The sequence below is a fragment of the Melopsittacus undulatus genome, chromosome 7, assembly GCF_012275295.1.
Source record: "Melopsittacus undulatus isolate bMelUnd1 chromosome 7, bMelUnd1.mat.Z, whole genome shotgun sequence".
In the NCBI taxonomy this organism is placed as follows: Eukaryota; Metazoa; Chordata; class Aves; order Psittaciformes; family Psittaculidae; genus Melopsittacus; species Melopsittacus undulatus.
In genome coordinates, this window is record NC_047533.1 from 53,192,518 (window position 1) to 53,205,407 (window position 12,890).

A 12,890-nucleotide genomic window follows, 5' to 3' on the forward strand; every position below is an offset into this window, starting at 1 on the left:
AGAGATGCAGGCAGGTGCTGTTATCAGAAATAAACCCCTGTGGTTATCACAAATAGGATTTCTCCCCTTTTGCCCATAAAATCTTGACAGTGATTTCATTCTGCAATGTCTGTTATGCCACATCACACACACTGGTAGGAAAAAAGTGATTAATCAGTCAGAAGCTGGAAATTGGCTCTGTATTTCAGCAAGAATCTAACCTGAGCCAGGTGCTCTCCTGTCTTTCCCAAATGCCACTTCGTGGTTGTCTTCACTGTTTGGTTATCAGCTTCTCATGTGAATGAAGGGAACCAGGTTTGGTCCTTGGTGCAAACCTCTGAGGGAGCTTGCGTGTTATCTAAGCATAGGTAACGAGCACCTTGCAGAATCAGCACCTTGCAGAATCAGCACCTTGTAGCTCTTAACAGTTTCTTTTTTCTCTCTGAAAAGTGCTTGATTGAGGCTGTGGACAGAAAGCTTAGGGAATGCATGGTCCTGAAAAGGTGACAAAAAGAGGGGAAGGAGAATTGAAGGGGTCTTTCTGCTGCAGAAAGTGGTAAAACCACTTTGGGAAAGGCTGTGATTTTCAGAAGCTCATTGGCACTATTTGTATCTTGTGCAAAAAGTAGCTCCCTTTGAGTTGTGTTACTTGAATTATCTGTGAAGCATTTTGAAGGTGGAAAATGCTCTGTACAGAGCTACCAGCTCAAATCTAAAGCCTGAAGTTGTGTTTGGCATCCAGATGCTCCCTAAAGGCTTTGGCTCTGTGTTACAGCACAACCCAGAAGATCTTTGTTTTCTGCTTGGAAGCTGCAGCTAGATCCTTGTAAGTACAGCTGATGAGCTTTAGCCTTGATATAGGCACAAATCAAAAGCAGTGCTGGTCCAAGTTGTAGCCCCATCTGTGTGTAATCAGAGGGATCTCAAAGCAGTTCTGACACTATACTGGTGACAGGATGTTATTGGAAGTGTCCCTCGGTAAGCCCTGAGAGCCGTAGTTCATAGAAATAAAACAAAGGTAACTGCTGTATGTTCGCATGTTGAGTACAGATGTGGTTGTCGCTGTTGGCAGCAGTGTGAGGATGCCGTTACACACTGCATATAGGTCTTGTTTAAACTTGTTGATTCTTTCTTCTGGACAAAGGCTTGGGACACCTTTTGTCACACATCTGAGAGCTATTAATAGGAGTGTTTGAGCCAGAAAAAACACATACACCTTGTAATTATTTCGAAAAGCTTTTTTTCTGGGGGAAGTTTGGTTGGCACAGGAAAGTCAAATCTTAATGCTCTTGGCTTTGGTTGTGAACTGCTCGCAGAGAGCAGTGGGTGGCCGCCCTACTTGATGAGAAGTCCCAGCTCGGAGTGCTTATAAGAACAAAGCCCACCCATCCTCGTGTCTTCAGACCGCAGCTCTGCTTCGCCCGGCCAGTGTCGGCAGGAGCGGGGGCTCATCCGCACCACCTTCTGCACCTGGAGCTCACCCTCGCCGCTGGGTTCCCCTCAGCGGGCAGGCGGGAGGCCCGACCGCGGGCGCCCCTGCTGGGGGCGGCCGGTGCTGCCGCTCCCCGTGCGGCGCCTCCTCCGCCCGGCAGCGCGGCGGGCGGGCGGGCAGACGGACGGGAGCTCGCCGCAGCCGCCGCCGCTTCGGAGCTGTGGCAGCGCAGCCGGACCCCGCGGCCCGCCTTGAGCGCGGCGGTGGGGAGCGCCTCCGCCACCGGCCATGGAGCTCTCTCTGCGGCTGCTCCTGGCATCCTGCCTCTCCCTGGGGGCGGCCGGCGAGTTTGACAGGAGGTAGGCGCCGGCTTCCGTGGGCGCTGGTCGGGGCTGGCCGCGCACTTGGTGCTGCCTCGGGCAGGTTGGAGCCCCGCGGGGCGAGCGGAGCGAGCCCGGGATCACCCCCGGCCGGCCGAGGGGCGCCGTCGGTAGTAACGTCCCGCGGGCTCCTGACCGCCTCCACACCGCCGGGGCGCGAAATGGCGGCGGGGGGCTCGTTACCGGTCCCGGGACTCCCGTCCCCCCGCCCGGCCCAGGAGCGGTGCCCGCGGTGCGGCCGGTTGGCTGAGGGGGCCCAGCCGCCCGGCACCATCCCCCGGCCGGCCGCAGGTGGAGGCGCGGGTCCGGCGGGACCCGGGGCCGCTCCCGGGGCTCCCTGACGGCTTGTCTCGGCCCCGCGCCCCCCGGCCGGTCCCCGCGCGTTACTCGGCAGCCCAAGTACGGAGCGTTTATTACTCTGGTGGGGTCACGTCCTGCAAGGATTAAAACCGAAGCACTTTGCGTGCTGTGAAAATAAAATCAGTTTATTGACGCCTCGAGGCACTGAAATAGAATATGGTGAAGATCACAACTCAAGTTTTAACATGAAGCGAGGTGAAAATGGATGCTCGGAGAGCGGGTGCCTCTTGGGTCGTGCCGAGCGTGTCAGGTGTAGGGAGCGGCTGCGAGGCGGGCCGGGGAGCGAGCGAGCGAGCCCCGCATGGTGCTGCGGGGAGCCGGCGTGCTGGTTCTGTGTGTGTGTGCGGACAGATCGGGCAGCGAGATCCCCCCTCCAGGGATTCCCTTTGGGCTTTCTTCAAAGGCAGTGGGTTTCAGCTTGTCGTTAAAAAGCATTAACGATTTATGTCAATACTTTGTAATTGCTTGGGACTGTGGTGTCTTTTCCTTGGAACAAGGGAAGACTCGGCTCTTCTGTTATATTTGTGTTCAACAGTTCAGGAAACTTTTGTTTTGATTTTATTTCCCCTTTAATGTTTCAGTGAGAAAAATTGGCCGTATGTTGTGAAATAAACTAGTGCTGAAACTTTCTGATGGTGGTTTATTCCAATTTACAAATCCTTTCAGACTTCTGGAATTATTCAATACCAGCCTGGGAGCGGCAGCAGTGAGCACACTGCAGAGCACGTCAGTGATTTCAGGCTTTACAGTCACCTGAATTACCTTTTTCTCCCTTTTGCCTATCGTCGTTTACATCTTCTAACTGAACAAACTATTAATAATAGAAATATCATATGCTCAGCTTAAAGCAGTTTCTATTTTGTTTTGGTTTGGTCTTTTTTAAGACTTGCAGGGGAGATTTTTGCTGATGTTTGTCTTTTTTTTTTTTTTAATCTAAAATAATTTTAGCTACTTTGAAAATGTTTCACTAGACTGTTTTGAACTGTCTCGCTCAGGTGGCCCAGACAAATGGTCTCCTCCACAGGACTGTGTCGGTTTGGGAGTAGAATTGACTGTTGCTGGGGCTGGGCCCGGTTGTCCTGGGGACAATGCCAACGTGAGTATCACTGCTGCTGGGGCTTCTAGTCATTTGTAGAGAAGGCTTGTACACACCTCATCACCTCTTTCACCTGTTCACACACATCCTTGCAACACAGGGCTTAGGCTTTTGCACGTGTGAGCCTGACTGACTTAGAAGGATGTTGTCATGTTAAAATTCTGTCTGTGATTAAGAGCAGTACTGAAAATCATTGTGTTTGAGTAAGATAAACTTTAGCTGCGGCAATGAGAATTTGGGGATTTCTGTTTGGTTTCCGCTTCATTTCATGATCTGGTCTAGTAGCCTGACGTAACACTACACTGTGTCATGTTACAAGCACTGCAGGGCAAGAATATTTGTGTCCAAGAAGGAAACCAAGCTGTTGATATTTCACTGAGAAAGTTGATGGAAATGTTCCAGTTAGTATTAAGTACAAACATTCTTTCAGTAACCCTGAATTAAGGGAATAAAGCCAACTGACAGCATCCTTTTACTGGGTCACACGTGAAGAGAAGCATCTCTGAAATTCTCACATCTGTCTGGAATCTTTGATATGATTGCAGCATAACTAAGAAGATAAGTCTTCATCATTAACTGTATCTTCAAAAGGTATTCTGTGGTGGCAGCTAGCACTGTGTAGAACTTAAAGTTGTTAGGAGTGTCATAGAGACCTCAGCTTGTTAAAATTACAGCCTTTGATATCAGGAACACTTGCTCATGTTTGTAACAGTGCACATATGAGCGATATCCCCTAAGTTTTTGCAGGAGTGTACCTATAAATACTGGTCTTTTTTATTTTATTGAGATACAAATGTCTGAAAAGTAGATAATTTTCTGCCAAGTCATTTTTTAAATAAGCCAGGTATTAAATACTGTCATTTCTTAATCTGCAGGGCAGTAACTGTAGGTGCCAAATATTAGGCAAAAGATAGAAATAACATTGGCAATTCAACTGTGGACTCTCAGCAAAGGTTTTGTTCAAATCTGTAAACAGCAAGACTGGCTTTTTTCTTCCCAAGTGTGTTAAAAGCCTACAATGTTTAATAAGATGACTGCTAAAAAAAGGTATGTAAATAAAGTACTTCTAGAACATAATGTACCTGATACTGGTTTTTAATGCAGAGTTCTCAGGTTGGTATCTCTCAGGCCATACCATGAATCGTTTTGATTTTTAGGGCTCTGATTGGTACCAAGTAGTCAGTTCCTTGGGCTGAATAATGATGATAGAGAAAGAAGGAGAATGTGAAGTAGGTTTATTGAGGCTGCTCCAGAGCTGGTAGCATATGTGTCCATCTTTTGTAATGCAGTTTTATTTGAAAATCATTGAGCATTTAAATGCTTGAGGCTAGAAAAGCTTAATTGGCAATTGTCAAAAATTCACATTGTTTAAAAACAAGACCAAACCCCAAAAAAAACCCAAACTTTAAAAGGGTCTTTCTGTGGCCCTTTTGTTACACAAGTTGTTGCCTGTGTTGTGACCATAAATTGCAGCTGGAAGTCAATTTCTCGCTATTACCAAGTCTGATTTGAGGTTGCATTTTTATGATCTTGGGAGACAGCAATAACAAAAGTGATGCAAGCAAAAGATTCATAATTAAAAGTTGAAAACAGGACAAAAGTAATGCTACACAAAAAGTATATTTTATTCTTTGAATTTTGTCAATGGGGTAATTTCTAGCGCAAACTTTTTCAGATATCATAAATGCTCTTTTTGTTTTTTAAGGTTAAAGCTGGGTGAATTCTAACCTCCTTCCACTGCATTTTAGTCCATTATTCACAGATTTGCTCTGCACATTTCCAAGAATTGCAGAGACAGCTTTTACATGGTCATTTCCAGTAGCTGAGACCAGACTTTCAAAAGAATACAGTTATCACTTAGGTGTCTGAATGCATTATTTTTCCCATTTTTTTTAACATAATGGGTGCTGATCATTTTTGAATCACTAGTTCAGAAGAGTCTCAGATATTTGGGCAAAGACCTTATCAAAAACTTAGAAGCTCCTTCTAGTTTTCAGATGGCAGCCAAACTTGGCAAAATAAAGCAAGAAAATATGCCCCAGTTGTGGGTGGTGAGAATTCCAGTCATATCACAGAGTAGGAGATTACACTAAATGAAAGTGAATCTCTCTAGTGCTTGAAGTGAATCTTTCTAGTGCTTGCAGCCAAACAGAAAATCTGTAGTCAACTCTCCACCTTGGGAATGTGGCATTCAGTATGAAAGATTAACCTGGCACAGAAGGCAGCATTCCTGGCCTCAAAGGAAAACTTGAGTGTTTTTACAAAGGCCCAAGTACACGATTATTTCTCCCATTTTCTCTATGGAGGAAGGCATACCTCCTAATCCTGTCCCTGAATTGATGACATAAATGCATGTCAGACTTTCTTTACTAGATGTATCTTTTCTTTGCCATTTCTAGAGTAAACTGTATTTACACAATGAAAACATGTGTAAAGTCAGGTCTAAATATTAGTGATGAGACCCAGTGTACAAGTGAGTCTAAAAGAGCTGTAAATACTCAGGCAATAATGCTGAGCTCTTCATTAGTAAACTTGAACTGGTTTTCTCAAACTAGTTTGAGCCATCCTTGGTATGCCTGCAAGTGCTACAGCACCTTTGGACTCTCACCTGCTTACTCAAGCATAATTTACTGTGTAGGCACTAATTACCTCTGAATTTATCTTTCTGACAACAAATGTAAGGTAAGAGCCATGCTGGAGCCAGAGTGTAGCAAGAATACAGGCTCTGGTATGTGATAGGGTTGTACCAGTTTAGAACCACAATGAGCCATGGGGTGGAAATAGTTAATATACCTGGATACAGACTCTGCTGTCCAGCTGAGCTGCTCCACTAAACATGTGTGGGCATGCCTTCTGCCCACATTTATTGAGGAAAAAGGTGTGTTAGTTTAAACCAACTGTGAGATTTGAGGTAATGGTTTAGTTGTGATAGATGTTTAAGCCTGTATATGTCAGCTCTTAACAGGGTAGCAGTGTAGCACAGCTGCCATGTGATAACTCATTAAGCATTGGTAACTTGTTGCTCCTCATCCTCCATCCATAACCCATCCATACAGTTGCAAATGGAAAATGAACTGTGTTATCTAAACTTGCTTTTGTGAAATGTGGAGCAATTCCTTCTATGTTCCATTGACTGACAAAGGAGTGCACATAGAACACAATCATGCTTACTGCTGCTTGGTAACACAAGTCAGCATAACTCAGCTATCTTTCCACTCTTACAAACATGTAGGAAGAAGTTGAAATCAGATTTCTCCTTTAATTTGCACTCTTCTTTAAAACATTCTCTGTCTGCTGTTAACAAATTACACCAAGACCTGTACATGTAAGGAAGTGCATATAGGTCTGATCTGTCTGTAAACTGTCAGTGTCAGCTGTAACATCTCAGCTAGTACAAATATTCTCTCTTCCATGAGATGAAATTGCCTTCCCAAATGCCCTTTCCAGTTCCAGCAAATGCACTTAAGTGTCCTTCTGACTGAAATGATCAAGAACTTTGAAGGAGGTTGGATGAGGTGGTTTATTTTCTTCTTTATTTCTTGCATGTTATGAACACCAGAGTGGGATCCAAGTTTTAGACAGCTAGATCCACTTTGATATAAAAATAGGCATATTTTCAAAGGGGCTGAACAAACCTAACTCAAATTCATTGGCATTTCTTAGTCCCTGTACATTGAAAATCCATCCACACTTATTTAATGGCCTAATCTAGATTTGGAACTGGGGATATATCTCATCACTAATGTAGCAAAGCAGCTTTTCTGAGGTTTTGATCTGGTGTGTAAACCAGGTTTATTGGTTAAACCCTGAGTGTAAAAAGTCTAATTTGGAAACAGCAGAAATGTTAACAGCAGCAACTCTTACTTTATGTAAAGTACCCTGCTCATTGGTAAAGCTCATCCTTTACACTGGTGGACTCACAGTATCAGCCCTTTAAAGTCAGATATTAAATATCCCAGTTGAAATCAGTCCAAAATCCCATGCTGTAATCCAGCTTCTGGGGTTTACTTGCACCTTAGTAAGTGGTAGTGGGAATAACACCTGTGGGTGGGAGTAATCACACAAAAGCCTGCCTCTGTGAAAAATGTTATGTTGATAAAGTAGATATATATGTAAAAATAAGGCTGTTGACTTGTGTTTTTTATGTGCTATTGAGCACACAGCAAGACTATAACCCAGAGCAGAAGTGAGGGTAGAAAGTTTCTTCTGGATTTCTTCTTTCTGAGTAGAGGGTTTTGACTTCTTGTGACAGAACATTTTTTGGTAAGAGCAGAAAATGGTACAGTTTTAATTCATAATTCCTTTTGCATTGTAAGGCAACTGCATCTGTGTACTGAGTGTGTTGTCCTAACCCAGTACCCAGTTAATCGGTTTTAAAGCATACAGGGAAACCCAAGTTGGGGCATGCATCATTGCACACATCTTGCACAAATACACATTTCTGTGTGCCAGCAGAAAAAAAAATTGCCTTAGGAAGTTCATTCAACAATTTTTATCTTTTTTTCCCCCTTTTTCTTTAAATATGTTATTCAGTGTTAATTTTCATGATTTGACATACCTGGGGGAACAGAACTTCCTGCAGTGGTAGGGCTGAATGAGAAATGTCAACTGCAGAATAGAAAACAGTTACGTCTATTCCTGTGATCTAGCTACTGTAGTATAGGAGACCTGCTGAAGCCTGTCATGTCCTCCCCCTAATGAGATGTCTGTGACAGCATTCTGCTGTCAGGGATGGCTGTTTTCTGGAGTGTTTCTCAAGGAAAGGGTAATCTGGGCCTTGCTGTCCAAGTGTTTCTGCTTGGTCAGAGGTGGGCCAAGCAGTAGGGAAGTCCTTGGGACCACTGCTGACCTACCCTCACTGATAATCCAGTGTACAGAAATGAGCTGTGAATATATACCCACATAGTGAGCTCTGGAACCTCATTAGCCTATCAGAACATTAACATATGGGACAAAAGATACACCCATTTCATGCAGAAACTCCTGTGAGAAGTAGTGTGATGCTTTTTATTCTTCAGCATTAAAGTGGAAGTTCTTCAGTTTCCAACAGACCATGCTAGGGATTATCTGAAAAATGGGGTTTTATGGACATTTTTGCCACTAATCCATCTTGGTTTCCTGAAAGGTGTTCTTAAAACTAATGGTCCACCTGTCTTGCTTTTAGCTGGCTTACAAATATCTCTGTAGTTCTCTCAAAAACTATAAAAATGGTTTCCACATGTGTTTGTGTTTTGTGTACAAAATACACCTGCTTTGCACTTGGCTGCATGTCTGTTTGTAATTGGTTTGTATGCTAGTTATATGTTGTCAAGGAACAAAGATATAGGGTGCCTTTTGCTTCAAAATTTTAGCAGCAGTTTAACAGCCAGGAACTGTAGAAAGATTAACAAAAATTTAACATAGATTTAAAAGGTCAAGCAAATTTTTTTGCAGGAAAGCAATATAAACCATCTTGAATTCTCATTCTGTGTTACAGTTTGGACAACTCCTTTGCTAGAGGTGATGGCAAAAAGGGTCCCTTCTGCTGTTTTCACGTATGTACAAAATCCAAGGTTGGATCTGCAGCGGTTTTAAATGAATGCAGCTTTGCTGTCAGATCCTCAGTCAGCAGAGGGTACTTAGGTTTTATCTGGTGGACAGAAAGTTCAACCAACAGAAGATGCTTAATGGGAATGAAATCCCGCTGAACATGGATTTTGCAAGTAATGATGTTACTTGATTACTTCACTCATTTCAATATTGAATTCTCATTAAACAATAGCAAAGTCGATAAAGTTTGTCTTGAGAGGGAATTGTGAAGACGAGTGTGCTCTGTCAGAGCATACATCTGTTGTAACTCCATGTGGTTATCTCCATATACTGAAGTTTGACCTAGGGGAGCAAAACCAGAGGAGGTCAGCTAAGTAGTTTCCTGGCAGCTTAAATGATGACAGTTGGCTTAAAAGCTCAAGGACAGAGCATTCAAGAAGGTATACAATAAAATAGCCCATTAGTAAAAGTGGAAGTCAAGCCATCAGTTTACACCTCCTCTTGGCAGTGCATCATTAAAAAATGTAAATTGAAGGGTGTCAGGTTAACATTTAGATTTAGGTGAACCTAGTGGGAAGCACATGATTTCAGGAGGTTTGTAATAGGACTTACAAGAGGGACATGGGAGCTTGTACAAGCTGATAAAGCAGATGCAGGCATAACCAAATGCTTTGCTGAGAACTGTGCATGCTGCTGCCTTCTTACAACACTTGTGAAGAAACAGTGTCTATGCTGCTGCTCCTCTCCTAATGAGCTTAAAGGCTATGTATCTGTACCGTGCAGAGCTGTTTACAGAGATGCAAGTTGGTGGGAGGGGGAGGAAGAGGTGGCTGTGCTCTCTGATGCCTAGAAGAAAGATTTTGACCAATGTTGATGGGAGTTTACCCATATAAATCATCCCATACATCAATGGGAGGAGAGGCCATGAGCTGCTTAGGACTTTTGTTTCTTGCACACAACAATGCTTTCAGTGGAAATGGCAATTCTGTATAGTCCAAGATGCGCAAAAATAAACTCGTTATTTTGTCAATAAGGAGCCATGAAAAAACTTTTCTCTTTCTTTCTTTCTTTCTTTCTTTCTTTCTTTCTTTCTTTCTTTCTTTCTTTTTCTTTCTTTCTTTCTTTCTTTCTTTCTTTCTTTCTTTCTTTCTTTCTTTCTTTCTTTCTTTCTTTCTTTCTTTCTTTCTTTCTTTCTTTCTTTCTTTCTTTCTTTCTTTCTTTCTTTCTTTCTTTCTTTCTTTCTTTCTTTCTTTCTTTCTTTCTTTCTTTCTTTCTTTCTTTCTTTCTTTCTTTCTTTCTTTCTTTCTTTCTTTCTTTCTTTCTTTCTTTCTTTCTTTCTTTCTTCTTTCTTTCTTTCTTTCTTTCTTTCTTTCTTTCTTTCTTTCTTTCTTTCTTTCTTTCTTTCTTTCTTTCTTTCTTTCTTTCTTTCTTTCTCTCTTTCTTTCTTTCTTTCTCTCTTTCTTTCTTTCTTTCTCTCTTTCTTTCTTTCTCTCTTTCTTTCCTCTCTTTCTTTCCTCTCTTCCTTTCCTCTCTTTCTCTTCCTTTCCTCTCTTTCTCTTCCTTTCCTCTCTTTCTCTTCCTTTCCTCTCTTTCTCTTCCTTTCCTCTCTTTCCTTTCTTTCTCTTCCTTTCCTCTCTTTCCTTTCTTTCTCTTCCTTTCCTCTCTTTCCTTTCTTTCTCTTCCTTTCCTCTCTTTCCTTTCTTTCTCTTCCTTTCCTCTCTTTCCTTTCTTTTCTTTCTGTCACAAAATATAGGAGGGTGGTCCAGTAGGAGAAACCTCCTAAAGTCAGTAAGTTTGTTACCGAATAAGTTTTTGTTACTGAATTTGCGGTTTAAGAATGCAGTCTGTATTAATGCATCGTGTTGCCAATGTTTAATTAATATTGATATACAGCATGTCTGCTTCTTTATAAAATGACCAATATTTTTGTGCATCACTGGTACTTTTCAAAGAAAAGACTTTTTATACAGAATTGCAATACTGCTATGCATGAAAATGAGGTTTTGCTATTTTTATTCAGTTGTTTTTGTATTTTCTTTTTTTTGCAGCTTTATGTTTTTAAAGCAGTTATGACTTTACTACGTTAAAGATACAGTATCCTTTTTAACTCCCCTACTGCATCTCTCCTGCACTGCATACATAGAATAATAGTTTTGCAGTCCATTTTTTTCCAAAGAAATCTCAGCTGTAACATAATTTGATCCCAACTGTAGTGTATTTGTATTTGATGCTTCTCTCAAAGCCCTGCAACAACTTCGGAAGCCTCTCTCCACTACAGCAAATGCTAATGGACTTCTGGTTAAAACTTATTTAAACCAATATCAGTTGCAAGCATAGCAAACCGCTAAGTGTTGGTTACATACTGCTTAAATAACAAAGAGATGCTGTTGCTTAAGTTCCAGTCTTTTGTAATAAGGCTGTATAGCCTAATGAGCTATGCTTCTAACATTCATTTTATTGGCATATCAATTGATTGAAAATAAGCCCAAAACATAAATGTGTTTCAATCTTATTTAACTTTTGTAGCGTATCTAGTTTCATATGGTAATAAGAGCTAAAGAGGTCTGTAAGCATTAGTTATAATTTAGGTGACATTCACAACTTAAACATTATAAAAATGGCCAGTAAGTTTACATGCAAGCATGTTTATTGGTTGCAGATGTTCAGACACTTATAAGTGGTGTAATTTTAATTACTCTCAAATGAGCATCCAGATGCTAGCCCTTTATGTTTGCTGTGTGGAGATTCAGCATTGATTTATACCTGTATTTACATGAAAAGATACTGTCTCTTTAAGAAAAGCATTTATGTTTGGTTGAAAACATTGAACCTAAGCCATGAAACATGAGAATTTTTACAACTATGTACCAAATGAAACATGACAAAGTGTAGCTCCATAGTTGATTGAATAAGAATAGCATCACGTCATTATATTTAATTTCTCTTTTGTATCAGAATGTGTTTGTTAAATCTCATGATGAAATACTGATGTAAGGTATTTCCATTTTTAAATGTGTATCAGAATTTTCTTTATTTCAGAAAAACTCTGAATGTTGAATGTGTGTAAGTCGCCAGGAATGTAACAAGTTGATAAAAACCCCAGCCAAGTCCATCCTCCTTCCAGAATAATAATAAAAAAAATGCTGGAATTTCTTTTTTTGGATATTTGTTTTGCAGCGTTCTACGTCTTAAGGCAGAGAATAGCCAGCCTAAGGTGCCAGCCCAAAGGTTAGCTGAACATATTTCTTCAAATAATTTTGGCAAGATTGTGACTTGGAGTTATGGCCTCTAAGTCATCAGTTTACATGATAACTATAATACGTGACAAGAAGATGCAGATGTTCTTTTGTTCTTTCTCTTTTTTTTTTCTTTTTTTTTTTTCTATTTTTAAACATTTGATTTGGGGAAGATGAGGTGGGGGAAGGAAATCAACAGGGCTGTTTTATCCCAGCCACCTGTCCAGTTAGATACTTTTCTAATTTGCACTTTTCCCTTTTCACTCTTCTCCTTTTTCTTTATTTTACCCTCAAGCACCAGGCCATATTTTTTCCTTCCTGAAAATTGTTTATACTCCCATCATCATATTTACAACTTGTCACACTTAGGAGACCCAATCTGCTTTCATAGTATTGAATCATATGCAGTGGGAGGCCAGTTTGGGATGGCTGAAGCACTTATTGCCCCCCACTGCCATATTTGCACCTCCACTACAGGCTGTCATTTCCACAACAGGGAAAACTTTACAGCCCCTACTCTACAGTGGTGTACAACCTGGCATGTTAAAGCAAAATGAAATCATCACTAGCTTACACTGGTAACCAGGGCTGTAGTTTGCTGCTGCTTAGGAATTGTCCTTTGTCTTGTTTACATACCCCTGTGGTGGGAGTACCAGTCTTCAGAAAGGGAGCAAAGCAATTAGCCTTTCAACTGTCCCTGAAAGTCAGCTTTGTTATTATGATATGGAAGCTACTCTGCTGAAGCCAGTGAGTGTTAAATTCTAATAAACAAAAGAGCAGTAGCACCCAGTTTGTCCTCTACCACCACACAGAGAGATAGACTCATAGAATCATAGAATAGTTAGGGTTGGAAAGGACCTTAAGATCAAGTTCCAACC

The 12,890-nt window shown here is 41.5% G+C and overlaps 1 protein-coding gene across 5 annotated transcripts in view; it reads left to right on the plus strand.

Moving 5' to 3' along the window:
- Positions 1-1,597: 1,597 nt before the first annotated feature.
- NPNT (nephronectin) overlaps positions 1,598-12,890 on the plus strand; it is a 47,516-nt gene continuing 36,223 nt past the window's right edge. For 3 of the 5 annotated variants that reach the window (XM_034064872.1, XM_034064876.1, XM_034064874.1), the window contains exons 1-3: positions 1,598-1,770; positions 3,147-3,247; positions 11,954-12,004. In XM_034064872.1, coding sequence (XP_033920763.1) covers positions 1,700-1,770; positions 3,147-3,247; positions 11,954-12,004 — 223 coding nt within the window. In that variant the 5' untranslated portion in view covers positions 1,598-1,699. The remainder of the gene's footprint in view (positions 1,771-3,146; positions 3,248-11,953; positions 12,005-12,890) is intronic. The other 2 variants (XM_034064873.1, XM_034064875.1) reach the window with 1 other exon arrangement.